Source organism: Hemicordylus capensis, chromosome 2 (genome assembly GCF_027244095.1).
Source record: "Hemicordylus capensis ecotype Gifberg chromosome 2, rHemCap1.1.pri, whole genome shotgun sequence".
NCBI lineage: Eukaryota > Metazoa > Chordata > Lepidosauria > Squamata > Cordylidae > Hemicordylus > Hemicordylus capensis.
Window position 1 is genome coordinate 421,592,038 of NC_069658.1, and position 17,091 is coordinate 421,609,128.

General features: G+C 45.1%; 1 protein-coding gene across 9 annotated transcripts in view; it reads left to right on the forward strand.

Moving 5' to 3' along the window:
* Positions 1–17,091, forward strand: part of CA10 (carbonic anhydrase 10) — a 509,308-nt gene that overhangs the window by 211,532 nt on the left and 280,685 nt on the right. For 3 of the 9 annotated variants that reach the window (XM_053298318.1, XM_053298319.1, XM_053298315.1), the window contains one exon: positions 5,589–5,731. The exons of 2 other annotated variants lie outside the window; for them this stretch is intronic. In XM_053298318.1, the coding sequence (XP_053154293.1) occupies positions 5,589–5,731 (143 nt within the window). Of the gene's footprint in view, positions 1–1,732; positions 1,801–4,163; positions 4,241–5,588; positions 5,732–17,091 lie in introns of all 9 variants that reach the window. 4 more of the 9 variants (XM_053298324.1, XM_053298320.1, XM_053298317.1 and 1 more) reach the window with 3 other exon arrangements.

Genomic DNA, 17,091 nt, shown 5'->3' on the forward strand with positions numbered 1-17,091 from the left:
AATAATTGCCTCCTTAAGACAAGGAGGCATCCTGCCCTCCCTCAGAGAAGCATTTATGATTTCTACCAGGCTGTCTACAACAACCTTACTGCTAGATCAAACAAGCCATGTTGGGCAAGGGTCAAGAGAACAAGTGGTAGGCCTCACCGCTCCAAGCAGCTTGTCCACATCCTCAAGAGTCACAAATATGTTGAGTAGTATTCACTAAATTAAAATATGTTAAGAAATATGAAATATGTTGAGTAGAATTCACTAAATTAAATACAGTGGATGACATCCAGACTAACAACATGCACAAGCAAAGAAAGCACATCATGTGATTTGGGAAAGGGGTTATTTTGGTCAGTTTCCCCTTCTCTCTATAGCTGACTGTGGCTCCCAAAAATATGTCCCCGAGGGCTATGCAGAAAATATGTCCCCGAGGGCTCCCCGGACGGAAGGAGAGATTGAAAATAATTGTCCCTCCTTGTAGTGAGCATGCACTTGATTAGTCTAGATGTCTACCAGTGGACCCAATCCAGCTGAAGCTTAAGTGTTTCTAAATTTAAAATCCCATGCATACATTACCTGCAGATCCTGCTGAAGTCAGTGGGACTTATTTCTGAATAAACATGGATTGGATCAGCCTTCAGACCCCAGTGAAACCAAAGGAATAATCTACGTTATTTACATGGGTTGTTAGGTATTTCTAGATTGGATACACTGATCTGGTTCTTACATTAATACATTTTTCTATGTGGACAATTTACTCTGAATGACCCGAGGATTGAAGCCATGTAAAAGTAATAATTTTAATATTAATATGCTTTTGAATATCTACATGAAACCGCTTGGTGAGGTCATCAGGAGATTTGGTGCTGGGTGTTATCAGTATGCTGATTACACCCAAATCTACTTCTCCTTTTCATCTTCATCATCAGGTAATGGCATTCATTCCCTGAATGCCTGCCTACAGGCAGTAAGGGGCTGGATGAAGGATAACAAATTGAAACTGAATCCAAGCAAGACAGAGGTGCTCATTGTAGGAGCTCAGAATTTGAGGGATGAGTTAGACTTGCCTGCACTGGATGGGGTTGCACTCCCCCAGAAGGAGCAGATACACAGCTTGAGAGTACTCTCTCAGCCTCACTCTGGTATCTCAGGTAGAGGCTATGGCCAGGAGAGCTTTCTATCAGCTTTGGCTGATTCAACAGCTGCGTCCATTCCTTGATGGACCTCAAAACAGTGGTCTATCAGCTGGTAACCTCCAGGCTTGAGTATTGAAATGTGCTCTACGTGGGGCTGCCTTTGTACATATTGGCCTTCAGGATAGCCCTTAAGACCTATCTGTTTGGCCTGGCCTTCCAGGGTTTTAAAACTGTTTTTAAACCGGAGAGGTTTGGCCTAGTTTTCCAGGGTTTTAAAAACTGTTTTAATTGTTTTAATAATGGTTTTATGTTGTTTTTATATTTTTCGATTTGAACAATTACTTGATTTTAGCGTTGTTTTAATGTAAGCTGCCCTGAGCCAATTTTGGAAGGGCGGTATAGAAATAAAATAAAATCTGATAAGATATGTCCATGGATACAGTTGAAATTTGTGTTGGTTAGGTGCCTGTATTTCTGAAGTTACTAATGCCTGGTGTTAAAACACTGTGAATAAGCAGTTTGCTGGGTTTTCGTTCCCTGTGCTGAGCATTTGATATCTAAGCAACAAGTCTTCCTGCTCCTTATCCACCCTGCTTCCTGTTTAGCAGGGGAATTGGAGGGAGAACACCATTTGGTCTGAAGCAATGGGAGAAGAAATCAGTGCCCAAGGCAGGTACGTGGTTTCATTGTCATCCATTGGGATGTCTCTCTATACTTGAAACAAAGAGAAAAATGGCTCTCCCTTGATATTATGTTCACCAGCCACCCTACATGACCAAGAAAAGAAATGTTAGCAGCCTTTTCCATTTACATCTCTTTCTTTTGACCGATCAAGCTAGCTACCATCTTTTGGTGTGAAAGGATAAGGCTGCAGTAATTTTTATAAATTGCTAGGCTCTTGTGCTTTCCATGGTCAACAATTTAAAAAAATTAAAGGATAATTGTCCTTTGTTGTTGGGCATGAACAAAGTATATTTATTTATTTGCTGGCTCAAATTCAGACATTTGTGCTACATTTCTTGGCCTGGTCATTAGAGTAAATGGTGTTCTGATGCTAAATTATGAGGGCATGACAGAACATGCTGCTGTCCAGAGAATGCCAGCAGAGCCAGCTCATTGACTGCTGAAGCACTTGACTGGAAGCAAAAGGATTAATTCCGTTTCCACTGGTTCATTTCTGTCCCCTTACCCAGCGGCATTTGGTCTTATCTTGTTACTACTGTGTGGCATTATGTTAGCAGTTATGTCTTGGGTGGGTAAGTGAAGGGAAAAGGATCTCCACAGAGAGATTCTCCACAGAGTTGGACATGATGGCTGATCTTTAATGATAGAATGATGGCCATATTTATGTGTGCTGGGAAGTGAAGTGTAGAATGAAGAGTACAATGGTTATTGAAAAGTGGTGAACGTTCTGTAGTGCCTCTGTATTTGTTTTTGTAAGACTATATGTGTGCCTGGGTATAGGCAAGAGGAGGCCTATTGTGTCCATTAAGGTGGGGCTGTAGAATACATGTGAGCATGGAAATCGTTAAGCTGGCTTCGTAACTCATAGCTTTGCCTCAGCTAATTTGTAGTAGAACCTTTCCTCCCTGGCCTTCTGTTACCTACAATGAGGATGGCCTGTTGAGTCATATTTTTAATTTGAAAAACATAATAGTCAACTTTATTGCCAGGTCTTTGCTATTGAATAAAATGTTTCAAAAATAATACAATGTAAGCTGAACCATGCCTGCCCTTGGGAGTAGGCTGTCTGGTGGACACGATAAATTATCAGGTTTATAATGATTTTCTTTCTACTGAGTGAATCCAGTGGTCCATCACATTCAGCCCTATACAACCCAAAACTTGCCATCCCAGATGCAGCCCACCAGCCATGTACAGTGGCCCAGCATGAGTTTCTGAAACCTGTTTTTGCTGCCTGCCTGGGACTGCACCAACAGGAGCGGGGGTGGGTTGTGGATGATCAAGCATCTGGTAGATCTGTCTGCTTTCTGTCTATATCTAGCAGGGGCGGGAAGTATACTCTGCTTCCAACATAGTATACAGAATAATGGCATAACTAAAAAGTATAACGAATAAAAACAATCCAGTTTAAAAATGCTTTAACTGGAGGTGATAGGAATTGATAGTGACTAATAGATGTGGCACCTTAAGTGACGCAGCGGGAAAATGCCTGACTAAGAAGCAGAAGGTTGCCGGTTCAAATCCTCGCTGGTACTGTATCAGGCTGCAGCGATCTAGGAAGATGCTGAAAGGCATCATCTCATACTGCGCGGGGGGAGGCAATGCTGAACTCCACCTGTATTCTACCAAAGAAAACCACAGAGCTCTGTGGGCACCAGGAGTTGAAACTGACTTGATGGCACACTTTACCTTTACCTAACAGATGTGGGCTGGGGGCTGTCTCTGTTGTGGAACCCAAATTATGGAACTTCCTACCTCAGAATGATAAAAAGAACGTTTTGTAATGTCATGCCTTTGGCATGTATTTGCACGACTAGTGCTGTTCTCTGTCTTTCTGCTGCCTTGTTATTACTACACTCTCTCTCTCTCTCTCTCTCTCTCTCTCTCTCTCTCTCTCTCTCTCTCTCTCTAAATATATATATATATATTTGTTTGCTTGGGTTTTTAATTAGTTTTTAACTGTATGGTATTTTTATGTGTTTTATCATTAATGATTTTACTGCCTTGGGGGCTGCTTTTTGTGCTGGAAAGGCAGGTTGAAATATTTTTAATGAATAAATTGAACATGCAAAATAAAAGCTATATGCTCTTCTACTAAGCTATGGTAATAAAGGACTTATTTTTGGATGAAGTTCTGGGTGCTTTTAAACATGTCTGAAGATCAGGAAGTGGAGAAATGTAGTCATGGTCAGTTTTTAACACTCTTCAGCTACAGTTCTTCCATGAGATCATGAGACCCCCTTAAGCCAAAAGCTGATGTTTAGCCCTAGCGACACATCCACCTTTGTTATATTTCTGCTGCTTCAGCAAGCAGTGACAATTTCTGTGCTCACCTGCTGCTTCTGTCATCAGGGGGAAAGAGAAAAAGAGAGAAGGCTCAGCAAGTCAACACAAGGGAAAGGAAGTGAAGCTGGAAATTAAATTTTCAGGTATTATCAGTGCAAGTAGAAGAACTGAGCAGATGAATTTATCTCTGGGAGATGTATTTCATAGCCCATAGCTTACTGAAATAGAAGAATCAGCGGAATAGCTCCCTCCCCTGCCTGAAGTCCCTTGTTGGACTTACTGTAGAGTGACAATGTCGGAGGCTAATTTGACAGGAAAGCTCCTAACATGCTTGTGCCTGTGTTTCAAACCTGGTATGTTGTGACTGAAATGTTTGCTTAAGATCCATGTCTGCAACCACAAGCATCATCACACCAATGACAGCAGCCCAGTAGGTATAAGCATTAAGCATCATGTGCACAAGAAGTTATTGCAGAGAGTGGCAGTTCCAGGTCCTGTTCACACAGAAGCTTTGGACACCAGAGGCCTTTGTGCGATTGCAAGAGCAGTGGTCAGAAACACAGCCTCTTAGTTCCCTGCTGTACAGACACTGACCAGTAACAGCACTGGAAGGGGTGGAAGGAGATGCTCCACAGCTCCCTTCTGATGCACTCCACTGGAGGCCTCTGGACCCATGTTGGCTGGTTCACAGTCTGTTGAGCATATGGAGCCATAGACATCTGTTTCTTTAGTACTTTAGTACCCAGTAGCGACCAGTGCGGGTGCCCCGTGGGGGGGTTGGGGTGGCAGCAAGAGGCACCTTTAAGGATAAATTAATTGGTGCTTACATCTGCTCTTGCTGGACATGAATGCTGCTCCGAGCAACAGCATGTTGCCCAGCAGCCCCAGTGGCGGGAGATTGCCTCCACCACTCACCTGGAGATTGCCTCCACCACTCACTCCACCACTCACCTGATCAGCTCCGCAGAGGCCAGTTGAGTGGTGGAGGCGATCCCCCACCTCAGGGGCTGCTGGGCAGCATGCTGCTGCTCTGAGCAGCGTTCAGGTGTGGCGAGAGTGGAGGCATGCACCAATTAATTTATCGTTTAAGGTGCCTCTCGCCACCCCCACCCTCACTAGCCACTACTGTTAGTACCTATTGCCAAACTAGTTCCTAAGGATATACCTTCTATCTATACTATTCACATGTGTTTTAAAAGCAGGCATGGCATGCTGCTGTTTTCCTCTAGGGAAGTTACAGCCCAGAGATCTTTGTAATTTTGCTTTCCAGTCTCTTTGGTATTTAAGAGGAACTCTGAAAAAGGGTTAACGTATTGCTCCTCTTTAAAGAAAATCTGTATTCTTGTTGCTTTCCTTCCTTAACTCTTGCCATAGAGTATTTGTATGTACAAACACTCGGCACATGAAACAAGTAGCATGTGATCTCCCCTGCCTTCTCTCTCTGAAAACCCTTCATGGAATAATGCCTTTCTTTCCCCCCTCTTTTAATAGTTCCTTCTTTTTGGGGCTTGGTGAATTCGGCCTGGAATCTTTGCTCTGTGGGAAAGCGACAGTCACCAGTCAATATAGAAACCAGCCATATGATTTTCGACCCCTTCCTTACCCCTCTTCGCATAAACACAGGGGGCAGAAAGGTAAGATTTCTGGCATGGCTTTGATTTTTGAAATATGTGCAGTGGGCACTTATCACTGGTTCCTTTCCAATTGGATGATAATGCCTTCAACATCAATGGGATCTCATGACTACAGTCTTAATTTCTGAGCGCGCGCGCACACACACACACACACACACACACACAATCATAAATAACTCTGCTCTCGTGCTGTGATTGTCTCATGTATTATTCTTTATTCTTATCGGAGAGGGGTTGTTCATATGTGATTACTTCTACCTAACACAGCTTGCAATTTTAAGCTTGTAATTTTTTTATTTTTTTTTGAGATCCTCACTACCTTCTTATTCTGCAACAAAGAATAAGTAATATATGTTAAAGTTGACTTCAAATAGGAATGTGGGCCCATTATCAAGATCAGGGACCCGGACGGGAGAGTGCGTGGGGAGGAAAGCTACTGGAGAAAGCTACTTCCCTTGCAGATAATTGGGTCCCTGCTGCTGCCCCAAGCAGCACGAAGTTGTGGAGGCTGGGACTCGTCATCATGGTCCCTGGAAATCCCACAATGCACCATGCAAGTGCATGGTGCATTGTGCGTAGCCCTCCAGGTGGTCTCAGTGTCTCAGTGCTGGCTGAAAGCAGCTGGCACTGGCACATGATCAGTTAAACAGGGTTAAGAGCGTGGTTGCTCCCTTAACCTCATGTAACAGCTGGGCTTCATAGCCAGGTCTGCCGCTCAGTCACTTCCAGGAGTCATATGGCTCCCGGCAGTTCTCTTAGCCCTCTTCTTGGCTGCTCGTGAGAACTGCCTCAGTACCTAAAACCCACAACCTTTGTATAAATGTTAAAAACCTCAGCTGACTTTGTTTATAAGTTTGCAATCTATCAAAGGAGAGAAGTAGGGAAAAGGGAATTGCATAATGAGAACAGGGAATAAAATGTTGAAAACATGTTCAGAGGGGTAAAGACTGTGCAGGATTGGTGTGTGTTTTGGCCCTACATCCCCACTCATCTTAACTAAGAGAACACTGCTGTTGACACCGTCATAATGAGTCGCTTCACACAATTCCGGGGAAAGCGGGCTTAGCTCTCTTAGCAGACGATTGGCGGCAGAGCCCTGGGTGGCCGGATTGGGCACCCACACGACTGCTGGCTCCGTCATGGAGCCGGCGGGGGCTGTGGGGATCGGAGCCTGCGCGGCCCCCAGAATTCCCAAGACGCCCCATGCTAGTGCGTGGGGCATCCTGGAGAGACCCCCAAGCAGTCTACTCATGTGTTGCTGCGCGCCGCAGTGACACACGCGCAACAGAATGAGGTTAATGGAGCGCTCACTCTGTTAACCTCATTTAAGGGGAGGGTGTTGTAGGCGGGCTAGCCACCTTGGGAGCATCGGGCTTGCCCGTGAGCCTGGTGGTTCCCACGAGCACTGGAAAGCAGGCTAAGCTTTCACAGTAACATCAGCTCAAAAGGAGCTCTTTCACTTGCTCAGCCTCCTATGTGGTACATGCTAACTAGGGCTGTGTGAAGCTTTGGGGGCCTGTTCACATTTGACCAACTCCCTTTGGCCAGAATGAAGCACTGTCTGGTGGAGGTTGAAGCAGAGGTGCTTTTAAGTAATTTTGGAGCTTGGACCTAGTGGGTTACTGGGGCCCCCACTTACTAAATAAGCATCCTCTCCCCCCCCACCACCACTAGCCTTATGGTTTCACACAGCTTCCCATTGGCATCCAAGAGGTGGTGGTGGTGGGCTTCAGTTTCAGAGGTTTTTGTAATTTTCTGCCATGAAACAAGCCACATACAGGACTTCGTTGATCTTTTTTTTTTTAAATCAAGAATCCACTTTAAAAACAACAGATTGACCAATCCACTTCAAATTAGAGATACAGAGCCCTCCTACCCTACCCTACATTTGTGCTCAATATCAAAGCCCTGTGCCAACTCATTCCAAGAGATCTAAAGTGCTTTAGCCTTTTTTTGTGAAGGGAAGGGGCAGATTCTTCCACATGGGGTGGAATGATGGTCTGAGGTGCGGGGGGGACTTCAGTTCCAGACTGTTTTGTAATTTTCTGCCATGAAACAAGCCATTTATAGGACTTTTTCATTGTTTTATTTTTAAAAAATAACAATTAAAAACAACAGATTGACCAATCCACTTCAAATTAGAGATACGGAGCCCTCTCACCCTGCCCTACATCTGTGCCCAGTATAAAAGCCCTGTGACAACCAATTCCTTACATATGCAAAGTGGGGGGGGGGGGAATAACAACACAAAAAAAGGAAATCTCATACCTTCCGTTTATACTAAGTCAGTGGAGGAGGTAGGCATTGCTCAGTACACAGGGCAGACGGCAGGACAGACGGCAGGACAGACAGCAAGCGGGGTGCACAATACTGGCCACTCTGCCTCCAGACTGGCTGTCTTCACGCAGCCTGCCCTACATCACTCTTTGTACTCTCACTGCAGGGCTTGGGCAGGTTGCTTGAAAACACCCAGCCTGACGCCACATGTGTGTGCAGCTTGGTGAGCTTCTCACCTGATCCACCCCAGCCAGTTCAGCTGGGCCTAGGAGATCAGGCTGCATGTAGGAAGGAGGCAGGCAGGCGCAGCCTGCAATCAGCCGGCTGTACCCCCACCCCGACTATCGCCCCAGTAGTAGTTGTTGTTTTTTTAAGTGGAGGCAATGAGGAAGCCCTGGATACCCCACATTTGTCATTTTGTTACCCACTCCACCAGTTTGGATTTTGCTCTCTCATCTTGCATGAGATGGGAGAGAGATTGGGGAAGGCTGACTGGTTGGGGCCCCACAGCGGGTCTTGCCAGGCAAGCACATGCACATGGCCATGCACAAAAGCCCATGCACATGGTCACTCGCCAGCTGCGGCAGCGCAAGGCAGGCCACCTCCACAAGGGGACTTCTAGGCCCCTGGGGGGGGGACATTTGGAGCCCACCCACCCCCAGCAGAGGACTGGACCTTGGACCAGAGGTCTGGTCCAAAGAGTGCCACTGGGCTGAAATGGGGTCAAAGTGAAGCAAACTGGGCTGAACGTATGTACCATGGAACATGTGCCCCGTCCCTTGCTGGTCCAGGTGAGTAGTTTGAGGGCGGGAAGGCAGTGACCCAAAACAGAGCTTTGAGGGGCCAAAAGGTCCGACCTGAAGCAGAGAAGAACAAAATGGACTGAGTTTAATTGAGGACCATTAGGAGGCTCCAATGTGATCTTCGAAACGAAGCAAGGCTGCTTTGCACAGCCCTAATATTATTGCCCATTAACAGTACCCTTCTGCATAGGACTGGCATGTCGTTCTCTACACAAAAGAATAAATGGACACAAATCTCACATTAACAATGGCCAAATTCGGATACCAGTGGCAAAACATTTGTCTCCCAGGACACTCTACCCCTGACTTGAAAGTCACCATTTTACAACAAAGGAACTTCAAAGGGAAAACTCCAGAGGGATACCACTTAACTAGAACATGAAGAGATATTATTCTGTTTGCTTTGACTTGAACAAAGAGAAGAGTTTCTATCTCACTACATATGTTAAGGTAGTTCAGCCAGGATTACTGTATTATCACCAGTTACTGCTGTTATTGTAAATTACTCTTGTATTGATCTCGTGCATTTTAACATGAGATCAATACAAGAGAAGAGTAGTGTCAAGGTGGGACTATTCATGCATGTGCATGGCTGGACGCATGGGGGGCGGGGGGCAGCATTCAGCCTACCTTCCCCCAGAAGACTGCTCTGGGCCCCGGCAACATGCAAGCCACACAGCCACATGACCAGAGCTGCCAGGATCAGTTCGGATGTCAGTCCCGGCCTCCGAGAATCCCACAGTGCAGTTCTAGGCGCCCATCTCTGCATCAGCGTGAGCTGCAAGCAGCTCACGCTGACAAACAATCCCAGGAGCCAGATTAAGAGCATGTTTGCCCTTAACCTCAGCTAAGAGCTGAGCTTTGGCTGAGCTTAGTGCCGCAGCACTGCCAGGATCTGCATGGATCCCGGCAGTTCTCATGTGAGAACAGCCTCACTGTATCCCTCTCATTCTGTAGCCATTTGGTGCAGTTTATAGGTTGGGTCCACTTGTTCATAATAGAGAACCATTATTTCTGTCTTGATACTTTAGTAAATTAACTTGTCATAGACAGGACCATTGCTGCTGCCATGAATCATCATTGTTTTTATCTTTTACATTTTAAGTTTATACAATAATGGTCACTGACTGAACCTCTTCCATCCTACATTTGACCCCATCTTCCCCCCTCCTTTCTTTATCTCCATGTGTGCATACTTCTATTTCTGCCAATTGAAGATAACCATTTCATGCATATGATGAAGTGGACTGTAGTACACGAAAGCCTTTGCTGAAATTAATTAGTCTTTAACGGCTATAAGCCCTTTTGATCAGATTTTCTCACCACTGAAATAATTTGACACCCATTATTGTAGCTGACTTTTTAATTAACAACAATGATGATTTTCTTTGTGTGGTATTAAAAGAATGTGGAAAAGGCCAAACCACTTGACACCCCACCCATCTATTTGTTATTAATGTTTTAATGGACTTCTTGCACTTATGACAAACATTACTTTGTCCTTCTAAAGTGGAATCTGAACATAATAGGGGGGAATTGGTATTAGCAGAGGCCTTTCATAAATAATACTGATATTATTCATGTTTTATTATTTGTGTGATGCTATTTGCGATATTACAGGAAGCCCCCTTATTTTTAGCGCAGTTCCATTCTAGCCTATTGCCGTGTACAGAGAAACTGCGAAAAGGAAACCTTGAGCCTATGGGGATTAAAGAGCGAGGTTCCTCAGCACACTTAAGTGTGGTCAAATCACATAAAAAAGCAGGTGGGGAGAAATAAGAGTAGTAAAGCACATTACCTTGCTCTCATACCTAATATTTTGAAAACAACAGATTTATGTTATCACTTTCACAGATTAACGGGGTCCAGTTCCCCTCACTGCCCCCCCCCCAGGCTCTGTTGTAACCCTATCAGTAGCACCTCCACCATTCTCCTGTGGAAGAGATTGAAGCTATTCACACATGCAGGCAAAACCGGTCTAGGGAAGCCCAGGCCATTTTTGCCTGCATGTGTGTACGGCTGAGGTGCCTCAATGCCTCTGGAACCATCCTCTTAAATGGGGTTAGGAGAGTGAGACCGTTGTACTGATTGTCTGCCAGCCCCAGGGCTGTCAGGCTGCAGGGCTTCCAGCAACTTCGGGGAGTGGGGATGCCCATAATGCACCATGTGCTAGCACAGTGCTTAATGGGACATCCGGGAGTGTGGGGAGATGCGTCCAGGCACCCTGGCCCTCAGAGCTACCGGCAGAAGCTGGCAATAATCTAGGTAGCTAATCTGGCCACCCAGCAACAAGAAGTACATTGTTTGCAGGAGAGGTAAGCATTTCGAGGTTTCCTCCCCTTACTCTGTCGGAGCCCTTTAACCAATTGCGAGAAAGGGCTCATTCTTCTTAAGTTATTCTCTTAGCCCAGAACAGGGGTGAACTCAAATCATATCAAAAATGTCTCAAAACCTCTTAGAGTAGTGTGTGACTCAAAACAGGCGTTGTGGGGGGAGCGGAACTGAGCACTTTACAGCACAAAGTTTAAAGTAATTAAAAAGCTTCCTCTTCTGTTTTTCTTTCTTTCTTTCCCCTTCCTCTTCTTTCTTGGGGGTGGGGGCAGGGGGGCAATTTGGGCATATTGTTGCAAAATATAAAATGTTATAAAATGTTTAAAAACATTAAAATAAAAAAGGGAAAAAAGTAATTAAAAAGCTAGTTTAAGTACATATAAAAGGAAACAGTTTACAGGCATAAAAGACAAATATTTTAGAAGGTATCTTTTATTTCTGCCTGGAGTTAGGCAAGAAGCTGAAAAATCTTAGGATGAGAGTCAGAACTAAAAAGCATTCAACATGAGCTCTTCTCCACCCAGCCGGGCAGAGTAGTTTTCTGCACACCCTATGCAGAGTGGTCTCAGCTGAGAGCCCTATGAAGGTAAAAAAACTAACAGCCAGAAAAACAACAAAAAGAATTCAATAACAGACAAAAGCCAATCTTATTTTTTGTAAGAAAATGTGTAGTTTTCCCTGCCTAGCATGGAAAAGATTATACCTAGATGATCATTAAGATTTCCCTTTTCCATGCCTTGCAGATCTCTGGAATCAATGGGCTGAGTGATCTGGCGATTGAAGCCAAGGACTCTAGCCACTAATTTAATTACAGGAGGGCCTTGATATCAGATTCATGTATCCATGGTTAGGTAAAGGACACCCAACCTGGGCATATGCAAAAAGAGAGAGAAAACACACACATCAACCTGACATATCCGCAGATCAGGGGTGGCTGGAAATGACCACGGAAGTCATTTTCGGCCAGCATTTTGTGTTTCAGAACCTCAAAATGGCTCCATTTTTGAAAAACAGAATGTAAAAACCGCAGTTTTCAGCTGTTTGGGGGCTGATTTGCGGGCATCCCGGGGCACAGAGTAACTCAGGGGGAGCAGCAGGGCTGATTTGGGGGCATCCCGGGGCACAGAGTAACTCAGGGGGAGCAGCAAAGCCTGCGAGATTCCTCCGCATTTCCTTCCAAACTTTGGCCAATTTTTGGAAATTTTCTGTGATTTCCCCAATGACCGGGAACCTAACCCCCACGATCCCATAGCCCCCAATAAGTTGATATTCACCGTTTCCGTATCTGCAGTTGCAGCCAGGAAAAGAACCCCCACGAATATTGAGGTCCTCCTAGAGTGTCCTAGGAAATGCAATATAATTTGTGAGGCTCCCCCCCATTTGCTTTGATGGTCCTTAGCAACATGGTGCTTAGCAACATTTGGGTCTTTCTAACACAGGAAGGGGTTCCTATAACAAGCAGGTTGGCTATGTGAAAAAGAAACACACACACATAGGGCAAATGTGCAGTTGTGCCAATTAAAAATGGAGTTTCAGAAGAAAGGAAAATCCTTGCATGTGATTTAAATCAGACTTTCATGACCATTGTCGTCATCGTCATCATCATATCACTTTTGAACAAAACAAAATGTGATTTACAAAGCAAAAGGAATGAGAAAATAGTTTCTTTCCCCAGAGGGGTTCACAGTTCATTCATATTCTTTAAAATAGTGTAGTGAATCCTCAAAAGTGCCTTGCACTCACAAAAGAACTGTTTTAAACTTTGTGCTAAAACATTGCTCAAGAAAAGTAAAATTCAGTCTAGAGATCAGTGTAGTTTTCCGGGCTCCGTTTCTAATTACTTTTAATTGACACTCTCCTGTGAGTCGTAAAACCTCTTTAGCTGCTATAGCTGCTATAGAGGCAGTTGTTAAGGCCATTCGTGCAATTAAAAACTGGGTAGGCCAAGTATCCTCCCCAGGTTTGTGCACTCTCAATTTTCACTTGTCTGTGAGCAAACAAGTGGATAGGGTGGGCGGGAGGAGTGACTGAGCCTATTCTCACAGCACAAACTCCCTGCATAGGAGAGAGTTGGCCGAGGAAGCTTGTGTTGTCTGGGCCAGCAGAAGGCCTCCCAGCTCAGCTGCTCCAGAGTTGGGTAGCCCAGATCTGGAACTGTGAAGGAACAAGGCCTAAACCTCTTCTTTTTGTAAACAAGATTGTATCTTGTAAATTGCCTTCCTAGTCTCTGTTTTAAGGAAGCTGACAGGGTCAAATGTTCATGGCTGCTGTCCTGCAGTTTCATTTTTGGGAGAGAACTGTTTGATTTTGAAGGGAAAGGGAGGTTTGATTATATAGGTTATGGTTTGAAAAATTGAGGGAATTTGAGTTATTCTGGTTGGGTATTTTGAAAAGCATAGGAGGGAAATTTGGGTATATACAAGAGGCTACTTCGGCAGAGTTTCAGTGGGTGTTCAGTACAGTTTGGAGAAGTGAAGAGTGCAGTTCAGAGTCAGAGTGTAGTCAAAGCTGAGACTTGAAGAGATACAGAGTCTGTTCTCACTTGCAGGCAAAACTGGACTAAGGAAGCCAAGCCGGTCTTGCCTGCATGTAAGAACTGCTGGGATTACGCCCGATCAGCACCTGGCAAGCCCATCAAGGAGGCCCGCCACCTAAATGAGGGTAGGGGAGCGGGTACCGCCCTAGCCCCATTTTTGCAATTGTGTGCACTGCTGGCTACTTTTAGCTGGATCTGCAACACAGACAGATGGCTGCCCATCACTGGGGGGATCCCCATAATGCACTCCACACTTGTGCAATGCATTATGGGAGTTCTGGGGGCCAGGGTGATGTGTCTTGGCTTCCGACCCTCCATGCTGCCAGAGGAGGCAGCTGCATATCTGGACATGCGATCTTCGCACCCAGATCCAGAGCAACAATTGCCTGTGGAAATGTAAGCTTTTCAAGCTTTTCCCTGCGTGCCCTCAATCCTTTTCCCTGTGTGCTTTTCCCTGCGTGCCTTCAATCCTTTTCTCACTAATCGTGAGAAAGGGCTCACAGTCTGGAGAAAGAGCACAGAACTGAAGAATCGCTAGCACAGTCAGAGCAGAGGATCAGTGCTGGGGCTCTGGAAAGAGCTGTGAAATCACTAGCAGAGAGTAGAAACTCTTTAAAGTGCAGAGATCACTCACAAGCAAGAAGAAACAGTCTGGGGCTAAACCCCCCAGAACTGGGAAGGAGAGAAGGACCTGAGACTGAACCAGGGACAAGCCAGAGTTGCTAGAATCCGTGGAGTGATTGCAAAGGACTCTGAGCTAGGGCCACTGTTAGACAGATCAGTTGGATGTGTCTTGATCACATTTCATTTGTTTCCTTATGCTCATTTGGTGTTGCTTTTGTATCAAACATTTCATGGAAACTATTAGTTTGAACTGTTTTTTTAAAGTCAGCTTTCTTGTATTTAAGAAGCAATAGCTTCTGTCTATTTTCTCCACCCCACTCCTAAAAGCCTTTAAAACTCTAAACTGCATCAAACAAAAACTCTACTGAAGTTTTTGTTGATGCAACAGAAGTTTGGAAGGCTCTTGTAGTTGACGCAGCCAGTGTAAGCCATAAGTCTACTTGGTGGTAGCAGATAAACTTGAGAGTCACGGGGCTAGTCGAGACTAGGCCATTACAAGTGATAGCAGCACAAGGAGAAACGTGACACTCGAGGCGGATCCTCCACAGCAGGTTTCCCCAACCTGCGGCCCTCCAGATGTTGCTGAACTACAATTCCCATCACCCCCAGCTACAACTTATTGTGGCTGGGATGGTGGGAATTGTAGTTCAGCAACATCTGGAGGGTCACCGGTTGGGGAAGCCTGCTCCACAGGAAACCAGGTATAAAGTGCGGTAGGAGGAAAACGGAGCCCGTCCTACTTCACTTTGTGGTCATCTGGAGCACCACTGGGGTTACAATGGCTGCTGGGACTGGCGGCCATAGACTCCAATAGAAAGCAAGACCAGGTGGAGGAGCACTGCTGCCGGCTGCCTCTGTGCTACTCATGCGGTGCATTGTGGGACTGTTTACAACAAACCTAAGACAACTTAAAACAAAAATGAAAACATTTAAAAGTTTTAAGACCACAATTCTAGTTAAAAAGCTTGTGTAAATGAGTCCTGAGAGTCTTTTTTTAAAGCTGTCTTTTAAAAAAAGCTGTTTTAAGGATATGGTTTGCTGTGTATGTGCATTGGGTTTTGTTGTGTTTTTTGCACAATTCTACACAGTTTTTCAAAAATGAAAACAGAATGCAGGTTGTTTTCTTTTTCTCTTTGAGTATGCTGCTTCCATACATGGAGTGATTTTCCTTTGGGCCCATTAAGTATTTATACATTTACCGCTGAGATTGTACCTATTCAGATCTGCATATACTGTAGGCTGCCTCCAGAAAACAGTTTCTTCCTCTCTCAACTAGAGCTCTCATGTTAAATCTGAAGTAGGAAGAGGGTACTTTATGGAAGTAGCATGGGCTAGTTTCAGCTGTAGGCTTGAAATTTGGATTGTGGCCTGCAATGAGAGCTTTTCTTCAGATGTCACCAATGCCTCTGAAACCTAGACTAGGATTAAATATTGTATTTTGTTTGCAGTTAAATTTTCTACATATGTTTTCCTTTTGAAGAGTAATATATTATTTAAATTTATAAGCAGGGTTCTTAGAGAATTCCAGGCACACCAGTTTGCTTGTGGGTATCAAGGATGTGGCCTGTGATTGTTTTAGCTTTGGGGTGGCTGACATGAACTAATAATAGCCAATACCTTTTGACATAATGATAAGAGCATGAGTATGGGAAGGAACACCCACAACCTTCTTGATAAAGAGTTCTATTAAAAAAAAAAATGGTGGGGCCATTCACACAAACCAGCACTACCTGGGCTTGCACAGCCCTAACTCAATAGGGCTGGTCGTGTGGAGTGCCAGGATTGGGTCCAATTCTGGTGCGACACATGAGATAGGAGGGCCCACATGTGCCTTCCTATTCCACTCCCCGGTCATGTGGCAGCACGGACTGCAGGCAGCACCACTGAAGCTGCTGACCACCATAGGGGCCAGGGGAAGGAGCATTCCAGACTTTAGAATTGCTACAATGCATTGTGGTATTCCTGAAGGCTAGGAGGCCTTCACCCAGGCTCTCTCTCTCTCTCTCTTGGTTTGCTGCTCACTGTGGCCATGCAGTTCAGCAAGAGGAGAATCGACAGCCGATCATGTGTGGGAAGGTAAGAACGCTTCTGCCTTCCCCCCACGTCTCCCCGTCCCCGGGACTATTGGTCATGAGAACGACCTCAGTAGCTGTCTTCCAGAATAAGCACTTATAGAGAACTGTTTGCTCCTCTAAAATAGAGCAATAAAGATACAACATATGTATAGTTGACATCAAAAGGTTAAAAGGCAACAGTGAAGAGTGGCAGTCAGAATTCTGTATGTTGGAACTAACACGAAGAGAGCACACTGTATTTACGATTTTGGCTCTAGATCTGGCTGCTTCCAACCTTGGCCCACCAAGCTGGGCAGCCCAGCAGACATTTTTATTTTTTTATTTTATTTATTTTTACTTTTATACCCCGCTCTTCCTCCAAGGAGCCCAGAGCGGTGTACTACATACTTGAGTTTCTCCTCACAACAACCCTGTGAAGTAGGTTAGGCTGAGAGAGAAGTGACTGGCCCAGAGTCACCCAGCTAGTTTCATGGCTGAATGGGGATTTGAACTCGGGTCTCCCCGGTCCTAGTCCAGCACTCTAGCCACTACACCACGCTGGCTCTCAATATATTATTATACATATATTATGGCTTGGTTGTAGAAACCCCTAGCCACCTAATGGCGCAGCGGGAAATGACTTGACTAGCAAGCCAGAGGTTACCAGTTCAAATTCCTGCTGGTATGTTTCCCAGACTATGGGAAACACCTATATCAGGCAGCAGCGATATAGGA